Source organism: Crocuta crocuta, unplaced genomic scaffold (assembly GCF_008692635.1).
Source record: "Crocuta crocuta isolate KB4526 unplaced genomic scaffold, BGI_CrCroc_1.0 scaffold25, whole genome shotgun sequence".
Taxonomy (NCBI): Eukaryota; Metazoa; Chordata; class Mammalia; order Carnivora; family Hyaenidae; genus Crocuta; species Crocuta crocuta.
Genome location: NW_027532015.1, coordinates 12,654,416 through 12,677,430, shown reverse-complemented (window position 1 = coordinate 12,677,430; position 23,015 = coordinate 12,654,416). Strand labels below are relative to the sequence as shown.

Genomic DNA, 23,015 nt, shown 5'->3' with positions numbered 1-23,015 from the left:
GTATTTTTCAAATTCATGAATAAGGAAAAAAAAAAAGACTTCAGATGAAATACAAAAAGTTAACTACCAGTGCCTCCATTATTGTTCTGGTTACTCTCGGGTTTAGAAGTTTAGGAGAGCAAAAACAGAGAGAGAGAAGAATGAACACAGGCAGAAGCAAGTAAAGAGGTTCAGCACAAAAGCATTGGGATTGGTGACAGAGAGGGAGAAATGACAATAAGCACGGAAGCAGGAAGAATGGCATTAAGAAAAGAAGGGTGGAAAGGAAGGAGGGATAAGACCCGCTCTCAGCTAAGCTTTGGATTGCACAGCGCATAACAGTAATCGACAAAAGTGATTTGAGTTCTGCCATCTTTTTTCCACTGACTCACACCCGGTGAGATCGTAACAAATGGGAAATTACTTGAAGTCAAGAAGAAGTGGAGAAATGGACGTGAGGCCTATAAATTGATTAACTGGCTTCCACAAGAAAAGGGGTGCTTGTTCTCTGAGCTTTGTCTCTTGACCTGACATGATTGGTATCTCCTTGCAGCCACAGTGCTGAAATAAGGAATCCAGAGTCGGTAGAAAGGGCTACAATTATTGCCATTTGGAACGGTGCCCTGGTACAGCTTGATTTTTGGTGCCTTTATCTATGTGGACTTGGCTGAGAGAAGCATGAAGTAAACAACCAAGCTGGTGCTGTTTGTTTTTCAGAGGAGTTATTCAAAGTTCGACCCCCTTGGGTGAGTGGAGCGTGCTGCTCTCGATTGTTCAAATCCACGTGTCAGCCACGGCTGTCCCAGACTGTGAGGGATCGAGTGGGATTACATGAAGCTCTGGAGAAACAGCTTGTTCTGGCATCCTTAGAAGCTTTGCCCAAGAGGTAAGCAAACCTCCATCTCCTGAAGGCTCAAGACCATCCCATGATATGAAGAATTCATTCTAGAATAATTTAGCTAACACACAGGAAGCCTGTATAATTATCTGGCTCCTATCCTATGAAATAGCAACAGAAATAACTCTTCGGTCTTCAAGACCAGTGGTCTTTAACATGTTTTCTCAAGAGAGAAATCTGTAACATTCAAAATAAATGTTATATTTCAACTATTCTTGACCCTACAAAGAGGCTGTAATGTAGTACATTTTCTGCCCAGTTATTGAGCAAAAGTAACTTTTTTTTTTTCAGAAATGTATTTTTACGGAATAAGCATCTCCAAATGGGAATGTGGGGGTTAGAGTAGAGGATAGAGACAATACTCAGGAAGCTGTGGGGACCAGATGATTTAGGAAATTTTAAATTTCTCAGCTGTTCCTTTTTAAAATGTCATTTTGAACCCCTAAGTATGTCACTATATTCATTTTGAGCACCCAACAAATGCTGAATAAGTTCCAGGAGACCTTTCTGGGATTCCTCAAATGTAGGAGGAGAGGCCTCCCCAAAGGCCACCCCACGCAGGAACCCCATTTGCTGCTGTCCCCAAAAACCTCAGGGAGAGACTAAGGTCCTGCGGCCACATGCCTTGGTCATTCTAAGTAAGGCCCAGACATCATGTTGGTGCTCAGTTATCAAAATCAAATTAATAGAAAATTAAAATTTCACTTATTCCCCTCTTTTCCCTGTAGAAGCAATGTTTCTGGAAGCCATTCCTACCCTTTGTTATCAAAGAAAACTTGGCATGGTGTTCATAAAAATGATGACAGCTCTTCATATGTTTCCCAGCCCCACATCATATTAATATCATCTCGGATTCCTGCATATGAGGTAGAGTGTATGTTAGGAGGCCTGCTGTTTTTGGCATTGGGTTGTTTTTTTCTTTTTCATCCACACCAGAGGACGTATGGCAATCTTTTGGCCACCATGTGTATAGAAATGATTCATCTTCCGAAAGGAAAATGGTCTAAGTGGAAATTTACAGACCCAAAACACTTTTAAAACTCAGAAGCAATAAAGACAACCATAAATCAAAATTTCTTTTAAAAAGGCATTAAAGGCCCAAACTACCTTGCATTTAGTTAAGCGTCCAGTGAATTCTTATCGAATTGAATCTGTTGCACTCAATGCAAAAAAGAGCAAGGTGATTAAGGATTATTTTAAGACCTCTTTGGAATGCCCAAGGAATTAAATGCTATCATGTAACCATCATTTCTCAAAAGAAGAATGTCAGAAATCCTATTTTGTGACCTCTTCAATGAGGGTGTCATTAAATTAAAATATGTTCTTTCTCTGGGATGTGTGGATGGCTCAGTCAGTTGAGTGTCTGACTTCAACTCAGGTCATTATCTCATGGTTTGTGAGTTCAAGCCCAGAATCAGCCTTGCTGCTGGGAGCACAAAGCCTGCTTCGGATCCTCTGTTGCCCCCCCTCCCCCACACCACACTGCCCCTCCTCCACTTGCTTGCTTTTGTATGCTCTCTCTCTCTTTCAAAAATAAACATAAAAAATGTTCTTTCTATAATGAAGTATATTTTAATTTTAATGTGAGTAATAAGAAAAATAAAAGAAGCACAAAGAAGACATAGGAAGCATGTATTTTTATAGATATGTGAGTGTGTATATTTGTATATATGTGTACGTATATATGCATTGATACAGAGGGACATATTTATGGGGTGACATTGAGTAGGTTATATTCACTGGCCTACTTAGAAAGTATTTTTTTAATCATATTTTTAACAAGATGATTGCTTTCAAGATACGAAATCAGTATTCTTGCTGGGCACCTAGAAATCGACTCTGATCATGTACTACCGGTCAGCTTAGTGGATATACATGAAAGCAAGAGCAGAGCTTTGATCTCCATGTGGCCCCAGTTAGTTTCCCTGATGTTTAATAATGGGCATCAAGCTGGGCACAAAGGATAACTGGTGACAGAACATGGGTGAAAAGAAAAAACAAACTGGTTTAAAGTGGGTAGGGGTGGGCTAGATGGGTGATGGGCTTTATGGAGAGCGGTTGTGATAAGCATGTTGTGTCATATGTAAGTGAGGAACCACTAAAAGCTACTCCTGAAACCAGTATTGCACTGCATGTTAACTAAAATTAAAAAAAATAAACTAGGTCTGTCCTTCTATTTGTCTTCTTTACGTAAATCTATGCCATAATTACTTATTTTATTATACATGTGATGACTGTTTAAGCAAACAGTAGGCCATAACGAAGTGGCAGTTCTCTTCAGTGGAACTGTGTGAACTTCAGAAAGTGGCATGAGGTTTACAGGCAAAAAAAATCATGGACTTTAACAACTTTCCAACATATCTACTGCTAATGAATTAATGTTATCACAACAGAAAGTTTATTTCGTTGTTGAATTCAAAGCACAGTGGTTTTAATATTTAAGTGGGATATATTCAATCAATATTGATAATTCAAAAATTCATAATTAAGATACAAACTTTAAGTCTATTTTAAAAGTCCATTGTGGGGTGCCTGGGTGGCTCAGCCGGTTAAGTGTCTGACTTCGGCTCAGGTCATAGTCTTGCGGTTCGTGGGTTCGAGCCCCGCGTTGGGCTCTGTGCTGACAGCTGGCTCAGAGCCTGGAGCCTGCTTCAGATTCTGTGTCTCCCTCTCTCTCTGACCCTCCTGCTCATGCTGTATCTCTCTCTCTCTCTCTCTCTCGCTCAGAAATTTTAAATAAATAAATAAAAGTCCATTGTAAAATCATATGATCTCGATCTTATTTTTTAAAAGTTGCACATGTCTTTGCATGGGGATATACAAAGATAAAAAGACTGGAAGAAAATAATCTAACTTGTTAGTAGTATTTACCTCTGAGTGATGGAATTACTGGTATACTTTATTTTCTCCTCTTATAATTAGAAAAGAAATAAAATTATTTAAAAAGAAACCAATGAAGGAGAAAGCTTATCTTCCTCCTTCCACAGTTTCTGAAAAGAAGTCTTTAAAACTCACAGCATATTACATACCCATTGTCTTTATTTTATTAATAAATATTCTAAAATGATGGGCTTTGTTTTCATTTTCTAGGTAGTAGTGGACAGCATTAAGGCAGGTGTCATTTCTGTGGTGTATGAATACAGCGGCTTAACCTTGGAGGGCCTGCTCTATCTCGTAGAAAAAGCTCTGGATGGGCGGAAGGCACAGAGCATGGGAATATTTAGTGAAGGAGACAGCAGAGAAATCAATTTACTCCAAGGTAAGCTGGGAGATTCGAGACAACCAACTTTGCAGCAATGCATGCCACATGTATGACCTCCAGAATACTATTAAAGTTTCAATTTGCTAACAGAATTGATATCCTAGCTCAAAGCAGTCATAGAGGAGGAGTTCCCTCTTATTCAAGGAAAGGTCAGCCCTTATAGTCTATTCAGGCCTTCAACTGATCAGATGAGGCCCACCCACACTGGGGAGAGCAATATGCTTTACTCAATCTGCCTATTCAAATGTCAATCTTATTCCCACTCTCACAGACATACCCAAAATTGCATATGACCAAATATCTGGGCACCCGTAGCCCAGTCAAATTGATATGTAAAATTCATCATCATACCATTAAACAAAACCCTCCCTTATCTCCCTCATTCCAGCCCCTAGGAACTACATTATACTCTCTGTTCCTATGAATTTGACTTCATTATGTACCTCATATTAAGTGAAATCATACAGTAGTTAATTTTGTGACTGGCTTATTTCACTTAACAACGTCATCAAGTTTCATCCATGTTGTAGCTTATGACAGGATTTCCTTCACTTTTTATGGCTGAATAATATTCCACTGTATAGGTAGACCACATTTTGTTTATCCTTTCATTTGTTGATGCTTCCACATCTTGGCTATCGTGAATAGTGCCGTAATGAACAGGAGTGTGCAGATATCTCTTTGAGATTCTACTTTAAATTCCTTTGGATATATATCCACATATGGGATTCCAAGACCATATGATAGTTTTATTTTTAATTTTTTGAGGCACCTCCATAGTGTTTTCCATAGTGGCTGCACCATTTTATGCTCCCTCATGCACTGTTCCGATTACTTCACATCTTTGCCAACACTCATTATTTTCTGTGGTTTTGTTTGTTTTTAGTTGATAATTATCTTAATGGGTTTAAGATGATATTCATTATGGCTCTGATTTGCATTTGTCTAATGATTAGTGATGTGGAACATTTTTTTCATATGGCTATTTGTATATCTTCTTTAGGAAATATCTATTCAAGTCCTTGACCCATTTTCTAATGGGTTTATTTGATATTTTTTATTGAGGTGTAGATATTCTTTATATGGTCTAGATATTAATCTCGTATCAGGTACATGATTTGCAAATATTTTCTTCCATTCTGTATGTTGTCTTTTACTCTGTTTATCATGTTTATTCATGCACAAAAGTTTTTAAGTTTGATGAAAGTATAGTAATTGTAAAAACAGCAAATACCACTAACAGCATGCATTGTACTTCCAAATGGCTTATACCACAAAAGAAAGGACTGGCTGTATCATTAACTTGTTATGGGTCATCTTTTAAAAATATTAATGGTGGGGCACCTGCATGGCTCAACTGGTTAAGCCTCTGACTCTTAATTTCAGCTCTCACATCACAATTTCATGGTTCATGGTTTCAAGCCCCAAGTCAGTCTCCGACCGTGTGAAGCCCCTGGGATTCTCTCTCTCTTCCCTGCTCATGCTCTTTCTCTTTCTCTCTCTCTCAAAATAAATAAATGAATAAACATTTTTAAAAATGTCAATGGTTATCCTTTTCAGGGAGGAGGAAGATGATGAGTGTTTTAGAATTAAAGTTTCAGTTTCTTCCTTATACTATAACTTACATTTTTTCCTTGTTATACCTAAGATAGAATTATTTTAAGATTTACTTAGCATGTAATCTTCCACCTTTGTGAGATGGGGGAAGAAAGAAAATAAGGTGGTCAAGGATCTGGCTGGCAGGGACCTCACAACGCGGCAAAGTGAGTACCTGAGCCACCCATCATACTGCCATTTCTGTGGCTATGTTGCCCGATGATCTATCCCAGCTGCTAACCCAGGGACCGAGCAGCGAAGCTCTGGTGGGCTGCCGGGGCCCACTGATCCATCTGGGGGAATCCCAAGAGGCTGCACAAATCTAAAGCATAGTTCCTGGCTGGGTTTGCCAACGCTGTTGCTGAACAAACTTAGATAAACTCATGGCAAGAGAAGCCAAACGCTCAAGAGACAAGTGTTTAGAAGAAAGAAAGGGAGGAATGTGTATTAGGTGCCAATAGCCAGAAGAGGTCTCCACCTGCTCTCTCTGCTTGCAAGATGGACACTAGAGTTTTATAAAGATGGGCTCAGCAGGGTACGTGCAAGAGAGCAGGCAGGGAGCACGTGATCATGAGTTGGGGGTTGGTGTGTGCTCAGCTCACAATCACAGGCAGGGAAGGGGACTCTTGGGTGTGGTCTTAAAGGCATTCCATTGCTATCAGGGCTTTTCTGGTCCAATTGGAATAGTCCAGTCATTGCAAAATGTCTTATCAATGCCTCAAGAAAGTGCAGCAAGAAATAGGCGTAATGGGTTTTCTTTGGAGCATGAGTTCAGCAGTCTTGTCTATTTCTGGTTTTAACTGTTGGGATCTTTGGTTGAGCAAGAAGACTCGCTAACAGCTAGAACTCAGCACACTCGGAGTAGGTTTAGTGAATTTTATTATTAACAAAAATAAACTACTTTTGGTTTATCTTTACCTTATTTTTGTCTTGTTTAGGTTACTGTGCCTGGAGAAAGTTGTGTTCCACATCCATTTTTATATCTCCCCCCAAAGTAAAGCACGGCTACTATTTGGGGTTTAAATTTATGATTAACTACATGATAGCTTTCCTCTAAGTGATGGAGAGTTAGCAAATGCACATTATACCACGGTGCAGTAGGGTCACCTCATGGGTAGAAGAACCTGTTAGGGTTTTCTAACATCTCAGACTATTTGTTCTCCAGATGAGAAAGGTTTCTAAACTCTGCCTTTTTCTTGTTTTCTTTCTTTAAAAAAAAAATAATACACACACACACACACACACACATAATGTTTATATGGATATATGTTTGTGTACGTATATATATATAATGTTTATTTATTTATTTTGAGAGAGGGAGAGAAAAAAAACACTAGTGGGGGAGGGGCAGAGAAAGGAAGACAGAATCCCAAGCAGGCTCCACTCTGTCAGAGCAGGGCCTGCCGTGGGGCTCGATCCCACAAACCATGAGATGATGACCTGAGCCAAAGTCAAGAATCAGATGCTTAACAAACTGAGCCACCAAGGTGCTCCCTTTGTTTTGCTTTTTAAAAATCAATAGTAACATAACAAAATACCTGAAAACAGAAGTTTTTCCCTCCATAGAATTTGGTGTTTCTGCAAGAGCTTTTGCCTTAAAACCAACAACCAAACAAAACCTCTTACTCCAGTCAGCTGAACAGGTCCTTCCGTTCTGTATCTAGACTTCTCGGTAGAAAGAAGTGAAGCACTGGGATTCTTGCCTCACTTTGTTTCAACCGCCTACCTGGGATTGAAGAATTCAGAGCCCCCAGGGGTCCTTTAGAAATGGGTCCAGACACATTCTGATTAGTGGAATCATCATATAGAATTCCCGGATGTTGACCATCTCTGGGAGCCTTCTGTTCTGACTTCTTTTTTGTTGACAAGTGTGAGAAAGATTTCTGCTTTGGAACTTGGTTGCAAAAATCTCCGGACTTGACTGGCCATCCACCTTGAACCTTGCTGGGAGACTGGTAACACACTGCTGCTATTTGGGTGTATATACTTTACTTTGGGGGCATGTATACCTCTCTCTGGAGTCAGAGAGACGTCTAAATCAGAGTGCATAGTGTCCAATACATTCAGAATGAGGAGAAGACTGTAGCCATGTTGGGGTCCTTTTGTGGCCCCAGAGTGGTGCAGGGCTGACGGAGAAACACCCTCTGGACTGGAGTCTCAGGAGCAGAAACTGGCTCTTTGAGTTGTGGTTGCGTTTTCACAAACTGCTGAGAGTTTCTCTTCCTGATAATGTTACAAACTAATAGGACATTTTGATTTTTTTTCCTCAGGTTATAGAATCGGTGTTAAAAATTTACTGGGGCCTGAAGTGAGAGACTTCTGGGAGAAATTAGGAAGCTGCGTGGCTCCTGAGCAAGAAGGGGGTCACATGGACGTCTTTGTACCACTTGGGGCATCAGGTCAGTTTTGAAAGGCCGTGGTTATGCCTGCTTTGTAGTGATATTTTGTGGATTTTTGCAATGTCTTCAGTTCATCTGATTCAGTCACAGGTTACTCTTTGTTTCTTTTTTTCTCTTATATCTCACACACTCAGGTATTTAGGGGGAGAAGAGTTGGGGTTAGTTTGTCAAAGTTACTGGGGGCAAGAACAGAAATAAAGTCACTAGCAGCAAGAGCCAGCCAAAAACATTATTTGTATTTCTTCTGAAAAACACGGTAAAATCAGCCTGCACTATATAGGGGAAGGTGCCTGCCAGGCAGAAACCATAATCTATCAACCTGAGAAAAGCCTCCCTGCTGTGTTCTGAACCTGGAAGGAGTGAGCATGAACTCGGTGACCAAGGACCTTGAACTTGAGTCCTGCGCATACCACTTTAGCTATGTGGCCTTAGGCAAGTTTGTAGACCTCTGTTTCCTCACATGAAAGTTAGGAGAAAAGTATCTCACCTTACAGGACTTGTGAATATGAAAATAATGTAAATACTTACATAATAAAAGTAAATAATACACTCAACCAACCGAGTCACCCAGGTGCCCCTAAAAGTAAATAATACAAACAAATAATAGAAACAGGTGAAGTGCTTGGTAAAGAGGAGCCCTGGTTGCTGGTCACTGATACAGTGTTAGGCACCCATCTGTCCAGGATCAGTCTCTATAATTCAAAGTTGATTTCAGTACTTGAAGAGAAATTTCAGAAACATTAAGCCAAGTTCACTTTCTAGACATCTGTTAAATAAAAGCTCTGCCTTCATGGGTGTGTGTGTGTTGTGTGTGTGTATGTGTGTTGGTTTTATTTTTGTGTCTTTTTTAATGCCAAGCAGAGCAAAGCAGAGGGAGTATAAGGTTAAATTTTCTTGAACAGTTTCTTTTTACCCATTCCTTAGGGAACTGTGAGTTTTAAAGCTCCTCCTAATCTTCAGATTTCACTGAACTATTCATATATGCGAAGCATGCCCCTGCCAGGGTTCGGCCAGGGAAAAAGGGAAAAACAAAAGAATGGGAAGAGGATTAAAAGAAAATGAATTACATAATATTGTAAAACATTTTTTCTTATACAGTTATTATAATTATGTAATCTTAACTATAGAAGATATGCATGGAAAAACCTAGGAGGAAATATGACAAAATATTAAGAGCATCTATCTCTAAATGTGTTTTCCAGATTTTCTAATTTTGAAATCAGAGTATGGGTGGTGTGTGATTCCTCGGTTTAAAAGCTGTGTGGGGCTGGTGGGGGGTGGGGTGGGGTGTATATAGAAAAGGGTTTGGAAGGATGTATGTCAAGGTGTTAACAATAGTTAGGTAAGTGACTTTTCTTTTTTTTCTCTGATCTCCTTCCCTATTTTCTATAATGAACTAGTATTACTTTTATAATGAGAGCAAAGTAAAAATTTTAACTTGAGTAGAACAAGAAGAAAGGATTTAGGAAAGTAAAGCATTGAAAGGATTGAAAATAAGGGCAAAGGGGGAAAAGAACAATAGATTTGGTGATATAAGAATTGTCTCAGGTCGCCTGGGTGGCTCGGTTGAGTGTCTGACTTTGGCTCAGGTCATGATTTCCTGGTCTGTGAGTTCGATCCCCGTGTCAGGCTCTGTGCTGACAGCTCAGAGCCTGGAGCCTGCTTCGGATTCTGTGTCTCCCTCTCTCTCTCTGCCCCTCCCCCACTTGCTCCCTGTCTCTCTCTCAAAAATAAACATTAAAAAAAATTAAAGAATTGTCTCAAGTGAAACTTAATGACGCTGAAACGGTAGATTTCTCACCACTGTTTTGGCCCCCAAATCATCTCTAACTTCTTGTCAAATGTCGTTACCACCTGGATGAGCCAACAAGACCCCGGTTCAGTCAAAAGACCCCAGCTCTCAGTCCAAAAATCTCTTTTCTGCCACCTTGGTCATCACCCTTGAGTTTGTCATTCCCAGGAGCCATTACCTCTGAAAGCTTGATCTCCAGCAATTTTCTCCCTGAGTACCACTTCCGAATCATGTGCCAAGTATTCCAACATCCATGCTCCAAACATTCCTACTCTGACAGTTCTTTGCCTGAAGACCTCCAACGCACGCACTCCCACTCCCACACTATCAACCGTGCCTTCATCCTTGGCTCCTGCCTTGTTACACCTGTGTTTAGTGGTTCATCATTATCATTACTCTCTTGCAAAGAAGCTGAACTTCTTTGGCTCTCTTTCTCTGGCTGAATTCCAATGTTCCTTAAACACCATCATCTCCTAACCTCTGCGCGCCTGCACTAAAGCAGCTGAAGCCTGTTGAAAAAAGCAATATGGCGATTCTTATTAATTGAACTTGACCTCGATGGGATAAATGTCAAATGAGACTGCAACACTGACGAGCACCTGCTTTGGTAAATTCCTTTCCAGCTCTTGGAGAGGTCCCTTCTCCTCCTTTGTCTACCTTTCAATAACCTTCAATAAGCTCTCTCAGCTGCTGACCTTGCCTTTTATGTCCTTGAGAAAAGTCCCGAATTCCCCTCCCCCCCACAAATCCACCGCCTACCCCGCCTCTTACCTTCCCTCTCTGTCTTCCCTTCTGTTACGATGGAAGAAACATCTCTGCTCAAATCAGATGGAGCACCCGCTTGGACTCAGTCTCCCACCACCTTTCGCCTCCTCACGCCACATTCCTACACTCAGTTCTCCCGACAGCCTCTACCCTCCTTTATTGGGTCATTTCTATCAAATCAGGATCACCTGTAATAGCAGCTCCTGTCCTAAAAAAAGAGACCTTAAACCTTCCCTTAAACCTTCACCTATATATACCTATATACTGATTATCCCAGTGTTCTCAAACGTGAATGTGTATTTGAGTCTCCTAGAAGTCTTGTCGGTTAAGCCTCGGACTCTTGATTTCGGTAATCTTATGCATCATGGGGTCGAGTCCCATGCGGGGCTCTGTGCTGCCAGTGCAGAGCCTGCTTGGGATTCTTTCTCTCCCCACCTCTCTCTATCCCTGCCCCACTCTCACTATCAAAATAAATAAATAAACATTTTTGAAAAGTGCATATTGCTAGATCTTGTCCTAGCATTTCTTACTCGGTAGGTCTGGCAGGGGGGATGGGAGTTTTCATTTCTAACAAATTCCCAGGTGCTGCTGCTCCCGGGGCATGTTGGGAGAGGCACTGGTCTATGCTGACTACCTTCCTCACCCTTCCTTCACTCCTCAAGCTCCTCCAAAGGGTCTCTTTATCTCTACTGAAGACTGTCTGTACCTCCACGTGCCCAAAACCCGGGTGCTTCTTCTGTGCTCACCTTGCTCTGACCTCAGCAGTATTTCATGCAGATGGACTCTTCCTGGGAATGCTCCCTTCTTCTCATGGTGTCGGAAACACCACCCTCTCCCTGCATTACCTCTTCTGTCAGTGGGCTCCTCTCGGTCTCCTTTGCTGGCTCCACCCCCTGGGCAGGCTACTCAGCCTTTCCCACAGTCACTCTCTCTCCCTAAACAACCTCATCCAGTCCCGACTCTGCATCTGATCCACGTGCTCAGGACTCCCGAGTTTATGCTCCCTGCTCTAAGATCTCCCGGCTGCAGACTCCGAGCTGGCTCCTCCTTGACCTCCTGATATGAATGTTTAGCTTGTGCATCTATAGGCGTCTCAGGGTTAAAACTCTTTCTTGCCTCCTTAGCACCAAACCCACCCCTTCCCCAGGAGTCCTCAGTGAAGATAGCATCATTCACTCAGTTGCTTCATGAGCCAAAAACCTAACATTTATCTTTTTTTGGAGATTATTGAAACATTTTCAAGCAGCTTTACAAAGGTATACATGACATATAATAAACCATACATATTTAAAGGGTGCAATTGATAAAATTTGACATATGTATAGGTACCCTGTGAAACTATAAAACATCAAGATAATGAACATAGTCACCTTTGCAAGAAGTTTCTTCATGCCACTCTGATTTTTCTCTCCTACTTCTCCCCACCCCATCCATGAATCAACCACTGACCTACTTTCTTTCATAATATATTAGTTTGTATTTTATATAATTGTCTATAAATGGAACCATACATACACCGTGCATTCTTTTTTGCCAGGCTTCTTTCACTCAGAAGAACTATTTTAGATTCATCCATTTGATGCTTGTATCAGTGGCTCGTTGTTTTTTTATTGCTGGGAATTATTGCATTGTACACATATACCACAATTTGTTTGTTGAGTCAGTTGGTGATAGATGTTTGAGTTCTTTCCAGTTCCTGGGTCTTACATAAAAAGCTGCTATGAACATATGTGTGAACGTATGCTTTTATTTCTCTGGATAAATACCTAGGAGTGGAATGGCTGGGTCATATGATCGGAGTTAACTTTTTATTCATTTCTTTATTTACTTTAAAAAAAATTTTTTTTAATGTTTTTTTTTTATTCCTGAGAGAGAGAGAGAGGCAGCGTGAGCAGGGGAGGGTCAGAGAGAGAGGGAGACAAAGAATCCGAAGCAGGCCTGACCCCATGGGGGTCATGATCCGAGATCATGACCCGAGCCGAAGTCAGATGCCTAACTGACTGAGCCACCTAGGCATCCCTGGCATTAACTTTTTAAACACCAACTAAGCTGCTTTCCAAAGTGGTTGTAGAATTTTCCACTAGCAGCGTATAAGAACTTGAGTTGGGTATCACCCCCACACTGGGTTCCTAGTCTCCTTAGTTTTAGCCATTTGAGTGGGTGTGCAGTAGTATCTCATTGTGGTTTTAATTTGTGTTTTCCTAATGACTGACCACACTGAACATCTTTTCATGTGGTTATTTGCCATTCATTTGTCTTCCTTGCTGCAGTGTCTGTTCAAATCTTTTGCCCATTTTTCAAATTAGGTTTTTTGTTGTTTTACTGGGAACTCTTCACGTATTCTAGAAAAGTGATTTGCAAATATTTTCTCCCACTCTGTGACTTATCTTTTCCTTCCCTGAACAATCCCTTTCGAAGAGAGGAAGTTCCTAATTTTTGTGAAGTCAAATTTATCTGTTTTTTTCTTTTATAGATTATGCTTTCGGTGTTGCATCTGAAAACTCTTTACATAACTAACCTTCACAAAATTTTCTCCTCTGCATTCTTTTGAATTATTTATAGTTTTGACTTTTAGGTTTCTGATCCATTGATTTATTTGTTTGCTTTATATAGTATTAAAGGTACGGGTTGAAGTTTTGTGTGTGTTTTTTAACATATGGATATCTAATTTTTCCAGCACCGTTCCTTGTAAAGACTATCCTTTTCTTGATGCATCCTTTTTGCATCTTTGTTGAAATCAATTGACCGCATATGTGTAGGTATACCTATTGACTCTATTGATTTCATTGATCCATTTGTCAGTTAAAAGATTAGACCCCAGTAGCTACGCCTGGATGGCTCAGTCAGTGAAGAACCCAACTCTAGATTTTTGGCCAGGTTATGATCTCGTGGTTTGTGAGACTGAGCCCCACATCAGGCTCTGGGCTGTCAACGCCGAGCCTGCTTGGGATTCTCTCTCTTCCTCTTTCTCTCTGCCCTTCCCCTGCTTTCTCTCTGTCTCTCAAAAATAAATAAATAAACTTTGAAAAAAGATTAGAATCCAGTAAATGAGAGACATCTCAACCTTTCAGCCACTGCCATCTTTTTCCAAACAATTGAAAGAGTTTGGAGTCATTTGTTTTTTTCTTAGACCACAAAGAATTAAAATGCATAACCCAATATATTAGTTTCATTCAAAGTAATTCACTTTATATGCTGAATTTAATAATCCAGTCTTTATGCTGAGTCACTGAAGAAGGGGTGAAACTAATGCCACATGTAATTTTGACCACCATATTTAAGTTTCAACAGTTTTAAATCTGTCTTCTCACATCGAGACTTCTTTGAGTCTAACTATTTGAGAATATATACATAGACTTTTCTCTGTCTTTGGCCTGAGTACTCTGAATTGAAAATAAGTGCCATCTCTGTCCACCCTGTTGTGTAGTCCTCATAAATTAAGCGTTTGGACTGCAGCACTTAGGGGTGAGCTAGGAAGTGTTTATGGACTGTTCCATGAGGGATTTGGTTAGAAGATGAGAAGTCCTAGTGGCCTTTCTTGGCCAGCTTAGTGCTCCTCATTCATACTTAACTGTTCCAAGGCAAAACCTGCGAGTAAACTAATGACAGTATTTTTGACTGTGCAGAGGCAGGAATAGAAGTTCTTTCTCAGCTGTCTCAGCTAACTGGCACGTTCTTCACTGCCCCCGCTGGAATTGCAACTGGCTCTTACCAACACAGTAAGTACATGGAGGCTGACCACAGTGGCCGGTGACATCCACCAAAAGGGGCACAGCTAATAATACTGGTTCCGACTCATGTCAATTACTGCCTTTCATTCCTCCTCTGAAGGAATGCTGTCACTATCCAAACTATGTCATTGCCTGCCACTCAGTCATTTGCTTAGAAAGGGGCTATTTATTGCAGATATTTGCTTCAAACCATCATGTGCACAAACTTTATTGAAAACATTATTTTAAAAAATATATACTTTATTGTCAAGTTAGCTAACATACAGTGTATACTGTGTGCTCTTGGCTTTGGGAGTAGACTCCTGTGATTCATCACTTACATACGGCACCCAGTGCTCATCCCAACAAGTGCCCTCCTCAGTGTCAACCACTCATTTTCCCTGCCCCACCCTGCTCCTTCACTCTGTTCCACCCTCAGTGTGTTCTCTGTATTTAAAAGTCTCTTATGGTTTGCCTCCCTCTCTGTTTGTAACTATCTCTAAATATTTTTTCTTCCCCTGCGGCTTTCTGTTAAGTTTCTCAACTTCCACATATGAGTGAAAACATCTGATATCTGTCTTTCTCTGACTGACTTATTTCACTTAGCCTAATATCCTCCAGTTCGACCCTCTTGCAAATGGCAAAATTTCATTCTTTTTCATGGCCGAGTAGTATTCCGNCTCATTTTCCCTGCCCCACCCTGCTCCTTCACTCTGTTCCACCCTCAGTGTGTTCTCTGTATTTAAAAGTCTCTTATGGTTTGCCTCCCTCTCTGTTTGTAACTATCTCTAAATATTTTTTCTTCCCCTGCGGCTTTCTGTTAAGTTTCTCAACTTCCACATATGAGTGAAAACATCTGATATCTGTCTTTCTCTGACTGACTTATTTCACTTAGCCTAATATCCTCCAGTTCGACCCTCTTGCAAATGGCAAAATTTCATTCTTTTTCATGGCCGAGTAGTATTCCGTTGTACGTATATGTGTATATATATATATATATATATATATATATACCACATCTTCTTTATCCATTCATCAGTTGATGGACATTTGGGAAAATATCATTTCTAATAGTTAAACATGTATAGTTTCTGATCTAGAGAAATAATCAAGAATAATTCTTCTTAGTGAGATATAATCAATGTGGTTTCATTTGGAAATAAGAATTGCACCTATAAGGTGATGGTGAAGGGGCTTGCTCGATTCTAATTCAGTTGCATCATCTGCCAGGGAAAACAAAGATAAAATACATCTGCATGCAAAAATTTGTATAGATACTAAAGCAGCAAATATTGAATCCAAATGCAACACTGGCTGACCAGCAAGAGGGCCACATTGCTCTGTGACAGTAATGCTAATCTAATCATCGTCCGTTTAAAGCTCCCTGGTCTCCTATTACCTGGGGTTTGAGGCCATGTAAAAACCATGGAAAGCATGGCTTCTCTCTAATCGCAAATGCCAAAAGACTTCCAAGCCTGGGAAACACTGGCATGATTTGGAATCCTGCAAGGGAAACGTTTCCATGTATCTACAGAAAGCACATTGGTCTGAGAGATTTTCATAGCAGAAGTCACTTGTCAAGTTTAGTTTACATCGCTGCATCACCATGTGAGAGCATATTGAGCCTTCTGGAGGGGGCTCCAGCCTGGCAAGGGCTGCAGGGAGCAAACACTCTTCTTTCCGGGGCAGCTTTTCTTCTTTTTCTCCTCCTCTGCCTCCTCTTCCTTCTGTTCATCCATCCTTTTCCCTCTCTTCTTAGTTCTCTTCTGGAAAAACATATTATAAAGAGTTGCATTTGTTTATCAGTAAAAATGGGGAACAGGAATCAAATAAGGCTATCTACCCCTGAAGGACAGAAAATCAGATTTAACCTGCCACAGTATCATTTAGTAATTGATTTTTGAGGAGAGAACTCTCTTAAGCACCCATTACAGTCATACAGAGATATTTACAGAGAGACACTTGCCATGACATAAGAAAGCTAGAGGGTTGGCAAGCCCAAGACAGCTCTGGATGGCATGATGGGGAAGCCAAACAGAGTGGGTTTTCTTGTATGTTCAAGGATGTAAAAGATAGGCAGCATATTCTTACCCCGATGGGCGACTCTGCTTCCTGATATACAAATCCAGCAGCTACTTAATTGTGATTTCAAACATAACATGTCAACCTTATCTATCAAAGAATAGATAGGCATTTGAAAGTATTCATTGTGTGCTGCTGGAGTTTGTAATTTTACCTTTGAAAGCAGACCATGGGCATTTATCTTAGTCTTCTAAAGAGAAAGATACACTAAGCCTGCCGTAAATTCAACTAAGCTTTTGTTGCACTGTAAACAAGAAGAGTTCTTTCATCTGAGCTCAAGCCTACAAAAATTAAAGGAGAAAATAATGTCAGTTCTCAGTGATTGGCTGGGACGACCATGGGAAAGGGATCCATGGTCCATCTACTTCAGTGAGTCAAAGCTGCAGATGTGGTCCAGCCTCATGGACTTTCTGGAAGACACCTTGAAATCAGTAAGGAAACAGTTAAGTCCTCTCTTCAAGGAGCTGCAAAAGAACATCAGCGCCAAGATAATAGGTAAGAACCCCTGCTACTTCTGTTGCAGGTTAGTTATGAGGCTTGTTCTGTTTGCAGAGCAAATACAGGTTTAGGAATGGCTCAGGCAATAGTTGACCTTGACACCTGCTCAGTAAAACTTCCTTCCCTTTGTCTTTCATACCTCCTCTCCAAGATAATAAATAGCCACTGAGGACAAATATGTTCATCTTCAAAACACTGAAGCTAGTTCATTTTAAATTATACCATTTTGCTAATCCTGTGCCAGTCAGCTGTTGACCTAGACAAAACTCTCTAAGTGTTTGCTAAGCCAGGGGCTCTGCCCTTTTACACACCACAGTTTGCTCTAAAACGTAAGCTCCTCCTAGACACTGCACCCATTACTTAAATTGTTCTGTGACTGTGTTCCATTTATTTTCTATATAAAATATTCAATTTGGTGATGGGCTCCCTGGTCCTCCGCTGAGCCCACCGGACATCACTGAATGTATTTTCCCATTCACCCTCCTTACTCATGACTGATTTATCACAATAGAGTCTTGAAAACAATTTTCTGTGTCAGATCAGTCAGTCCATCCTTTAAAATGAGGGTTTTGTTTTGTTTTGTTTATTTATCATCTGGGTAAATGACCACGCTCCCATATTTAACTACATATTCAATTTATCCCTAATTCTTCCCATCTAACTTAAACACCATCAAAATCAAGCCATTAGTTAGTTATGCCTTACTTCCTTCTTCCCTTGGCTGCCATTTCCTGTTAATGTCTTTGCCACAATCACTGTACAAGAGCCATAACACACAGCTAAACATGTAGAGATTTTATGTCAGTATGTGTCCTGCGTCTCTACATAAATGCCCTCAAAACAGGGCGAAACAGAGAGTGCTCTTGGTTTTATGTACTATCCACTTGACCACAGTTAGTAGATGTTCAGCCAATATTTAAAAATGGTTATGAAGCTGTAAGAAATTATTTCTCTTGTTTTCTTCATAGATATTAAGGACCAAAAAGAAAAGTGAGAAAGTTAGCTTTTTCAAGATAGAAGACTTTTTAAAAATCTTTATTTATTTTGAGAGGGAGAGAGAGCAAGCGCAAGTGGGGGAGGGGCAGGGAATCCCAAGCAGGCTCCATGCTGTCAGCACAGAGCCTGATGTGGGGGTTGATCACATGAACTGTGAGATTATAGACTGAGCCAAGATCAAGAGTTGGACAGTCAATCTACTGAGGCACCCAGGTGTCCCAAGATAGAAGAGTTTTAAAATGGTATTTGTAAGGAAGACGTTAAATAGAATAAAATTATTTTCATATAAATATATGTTGTTTAAAATACTAAAAAACATAAGAGACATCTGTGTAACTATGTTTGTATGTTATATCCTGTAGACTTAAAGTATTTATGTACTTGAACACAAAGATAAAGGGGAGTGAGGAGGAATTTGGGGTGGGATTGAGAATCTAAAATTTAAACTTACAAGATTTATTTTCACATGTTGTCTCCTTACTGTCCAATTTATAGATTCTATTTGATATCAGCTTTACCAGGATGGGTACTTTTTCATATGCTGCACATTTAGTTACTCTTGGTCAATTTATATTTTCTCAGGGTAGATACCCCCCCCAACATAGTGGAATTTCAAATTTAATTTTTCACGTTTTTATCCACTAAAATGCAACGGTGAGGATTGAGTTGTTTTCTGCTTGACCACATCTCTTACATAGATTAATTACAAGGCACATGGCCTTATCTATTTGCAGGGCAATTTATGTTTGACCACATGAGTGTGGCTAACATTCTGAATAACCAAGAAGTTGCACGAGCTCTGGCAGATGGACTGGTGGAACTTTCAAAAGATTATTCTGTAAGTGTTTCCTCAAAGAAAGCCAACTTCAAAAACCCAACACTTAAATACATTATTAGTTTGCATTGATTTTTTTTAAACCAGATTATCCCTTTGTATGAACAATTCCTCTGAGAAATATATCGGGTTGTAAAAAACAGCCACTTAGAGATCCCCGACATTAAGAGAACCAAGATCAACTACAAAGTCCCATTTATAGCTTTTAGTTGAATAATACTTCCTAGACTTTCCTAGACTCTTAAATTAGTTAGGTAGAGAGAAGACAATGCTACTAAAAATGTTTCTCTTTTCTGCTGTACTTTTATTGACCTGTATTTCAGATACATTACAATGAATGTTTTCATTGGACTTTCTTTTTTCTTTGGGTGGGGTCAATTTTGTTTTTTTAGGACAAACCTCTGGAATTTTTGTCCAATTTTCTGCTGAAGAAAAGTAGTAAAGAGAACAAGGATTTTGGAGAAAATGCTGCTGTGACAAAATATGACCCAAAAGCAACATTCGATTTATTCATGAAGGTAAAGGAATTGCTGCATTTCTATGCTGTTGCTGCACACTTAACACACATAGTTAAGAAATTCAGACACGAGAATGATGATTCTACTTGGAAAGCTTTCAACTTGTCATTTTTCCTAAGAATTTCCTTTTCATGGATTATTATATTAAAAAGAGTGTTTTGTAGTTTCATAATAAGAGTGACATTTAAGCCACTTAAAAGCAGAAGCTGCACTCCTTGACTGGAGTAACACCATTCGGGCCACAGGAGAAGAGTCCACCATTTGCATTATGCAGCTCACTCAGTGGAGTCCTGAGACAGATTCAATAGAAAATGCTTTAAAATTTTTTTTTCAATGTTTATTCATTTTTTTAAGAGACAGAGCACAAGCAAGGGAGGGGCAGAGAGAGGAGACACAGAATCTGAAGCCACCTCCAGGCTCTGAGCTGTCAGCGCAGAGCCTGATGCAAGGCTCGAACTCACGAACCGTGAGAACATAACCTGAGCCGAAGTTGGACGCTTAACTGACTAAGCCACCCAGGCGCCCCAAGAAAATTTTTTCATTTGCAGCTCAGGACACTTTTTTTTTTTTTAAATGAAAGTAGGATGTGTTCTTTTCTTAGTTGAGATTCACATTCATAAAAGGAAAAAAGGTGGGAGTTGAGCCAGTTCTTCAAGCAAACAAGAATCATTTTGCCAGTACTCTGTTCAGAATCTACCCATTCTTGGTTCAATGAAACGATCAGGATTCAGCAAACACTGAAAATTGCACTGTCATTCAGAGAGCTGGTTTCTATGAAAATGTCATTTCCAGTGATGGCCATAGAATGTCATGTGATGCCCATAGAAAACTCACCCCTTGCATCCAAGGCTGGGACACCACCCCCAACATGAGCTCACCATGGAGACTGTTAGTGGGACTGGACCTGTGAGTTCTATCAAGCAGGCAAATTACAGGCTATTAACCTGCTATTCCAGAAGCCTCTCTTCACACGTCTTTAGCGGACAGCACAGCGCAGGGGAGGGCAACCTCGGAGGCCCTGCTGGCAGCAGCGTCCTTCTGCCAAGTTCCCAGACTTGCTCAGCAAAGTGAAAGACCTGCAGCTATGCAGACCCCCCCTTGGTTGTTACCAGAGCAGGACCTGCATCCCACCCCCACTCCTACCCCCACGAAGTGACTTATTTTTCCCAAGTACAAGCTTCCGTTCCAAGAACAGTCCTAACACATTTTCAGGACCGTCTAAGCCCTTTATAGGTCAGAGCCCTGCTTCCCTCATGCCCCATCCCTAAATCTGTCTTTCCAAAATATTCTTGCAGACCACGCATTAGTTAGGGCTCTCCAGAGAACCAGAACTGATAAGTTGGATGGATAGATAGATAGATAGATCTAGATCTATACATTCACACTGTCAGCACAGAGCCCGATGGGGGGCTTGAACCCATGAATCATGAGCTCGTGACCTGAGCCCAAATCAACAGTTGGATGCTTAACCGACTGAGCCACACAGGCACGCCTAAAACATCTAATCACTTTAATAAAATATTACAGAATGTTTGGGCTTCAAGTTGCCTCACTGCTGGAAAGCAGGCGTGCTCGTGTTATATCACCTGCCTGTAACAAAAGTACAGAAGCAGAAGACTCCTTAATGCCTAGGAATTTCCTTGATTAAAAAAAAATCAAATTAGAAAAATATGCGTTGCATTCTTATTTGGTTTTCTACCGTTTAATACTTACAAGCTTGTGCATAAAGCCCATGAAACCAAGTTGGGGACTTCCAGGAAGAAGAACCACAGCTTAAACCAAGGTGTAGAATTAGGATAAAATGGAGAAGTTTATTTCTTTTCTTGTTGTTAAACTGTTTTTAATGTTTTATTTATTTCTGAGAGAGAGACAGACAGCATGAGCAGGGGAGGGTCAGAGAGAGAGAGGGAGATACAGAATCTGAAACAGGCTCCAGGCTCTGAGCTAGCTGTCACACAGAGCCCGACGTCCAGCTTACACCCATGAACCATGAGATCATGACCTGAGCCAAAGTCAGACGCTTAACCGACTGAGCCACCCAGGCACCCCTAGAGTTTTTTTCTTAAACTGTAGATATTGGGGTGCCTCGGTAGCTCAGTTGGTTAAGCGTCTGACTTTTGATCTCAGCTCAGGTCTTGATTCTGGGGTCCTGAGTTCAAGCCTCACATTGGACTCCATGCTGGGCATGGAGCCTGCTTAGAAATAAATAAATAAAGAGATAAATATTAAAGAAATAAACTGTAGATATTTGTCCTGAAGCACGCACAAACTCACAGCCAAAGGAGTGGAAAGTTATCGTTTCTGCTGAGATGATGGTTTTAGACCATCCCACAGGGGATTTTGTAAGAGGGCTTGCCTGCCAAATCCAGGACCAGATACACACACACACACACACACACACACACACACACACACAGCTGTGTCTGAAGGTCTGACCAGGCAGGGCCTACCCTCCATCCACATGGCCCAGACTCTGTCCATATATGTATACACAGATGGATGTAAATGTATATGGGTGTCTGTCTGTCTGTCTGTCTACCTACCTAGCTACCATCTGCCCAATCAGATCCTATCTGTCTTACTGGGCAGTAGGGACTCCTGGATTTGTGTCGCTCTGGTGTTTATACTGATAGTGTACAACCCTGGGGACAGGTTACAGCCAGACCCACAGCCATTCCTGGCCCCTAATCCAGGCACTGAGTGTCTTGGGGGAGAAGCATCAGCAATAACCCGGAAAAGGCAAACAAGGCAGGAAAACTCCTACTATGTAATCAGTGGCCTCCCTTATATGTCACAGAGGGAGCCAAGGCAGAGGCCCGCCAACCCCAAGTATTAGTTCCCTTGTAACTCTGCCAAGTCTGTTGTCCCTGTTACTTCCTCTGAATTCATCCCTAAAAACAAAATAAGGGATGAGACCTTAATCTAAAAATCGTCTCTAAAATTTAAAGAAATTAGGTGTATAGTGTACCATGAGAAAACTTGCTATTTTTAGACCCAAACAAAATTACCTCGGCAAATCAATTTCCTATCCGCAAAGAAAAATGTGTATTTAATAAAAGTAGCCGCTGCTGAGCTGGAGGTGAAACAAAGCCCCCGTGTGAGCGGACAGGTTCTCCCATAACCAGGGAGCCTGGGGAGCGGGCAGAGCCGCGTGTGCGCCTGTGCAGCAGGAAGGTGTCCCGGACGACGCGGCCTCCCTTACACGTGGGATCCACAGACGGCTCTGTCCCCTTTGGATTCTCTTGATCTCGGACCAGTTTGAGTTTCATTTTCATCGTCTGTCTGCAGCCACTTCTACCTATACAACTGTTGGTGTCACCATTGGCTGCTTGAAGTCATCGTGTCTCTACATAAATGGTATTTATTCTGAAAGAAGAGAGTGTGTTCCATTCATAGAAACTTAGATGGATTTTGCCAAGATTCAAAGTAGATTCCCGCCCCGCCCTCACCCCCAGCAGAAGTATAAATACACGTCAGGCTAAAACGGGACAACCACAAACGGGGAAGGCAAAAGAAATGGTGGAAAGACTCCGGGGCCGCCGCGCAGTGCGCAGGCTCAGTCTGCGGGCTGGGGTTGCGAACCAGGCCGCCTCTAGAAAGACTTCAGGTAGCTCTAAAGAACGGTTGCAGTTACAAAATAAAAATTCCTTTTTGCCTCAGTAGAATAAGGAAAAAAAAAAAAAAA

At 41.0% G+C, this 23,015-nt stretch overlaps 1 protein-coding gene across 1 annotated transcript in view; it reads left to right on the top strand.

Moving 5' to 3' along the window:
- The window catches only part of ECT2L (epithelial cell transforming 2 like), a 68,127-nt gene that overhangs the window by 24,916 nt on the left and 20,196 nt on the right, over nt 1–23,015 (top strand). Inside the window, exons 5-11 of the mRNA XM_077776076.1 lie at nt 697–865; nt 1,606–1,744; nt 3,968–4,136; nt 8,006–8,134; nt 14,318–14,410; nt 16,796–16,978; nt 18,712–18,815. Of these exons, the coding sequence (XP_077632202.1) occupies nt 697–865; nt 1,606–1,744; nt 3,968–4,136; nt 8,006–8,134; nt 14,318–14,410; nt 16,796–16,978; nt 18,712–18,815 (986 nt within the window). The remainder of the gene's footprint in view (nt 1–696; nt 866–1,605; nt 1,745–3,967; nt 4,137–8,005; nt 8,135–14,317; nt 14,411–16,795; nt 16,979–18,711; nt 18,816–23,015) is intronic.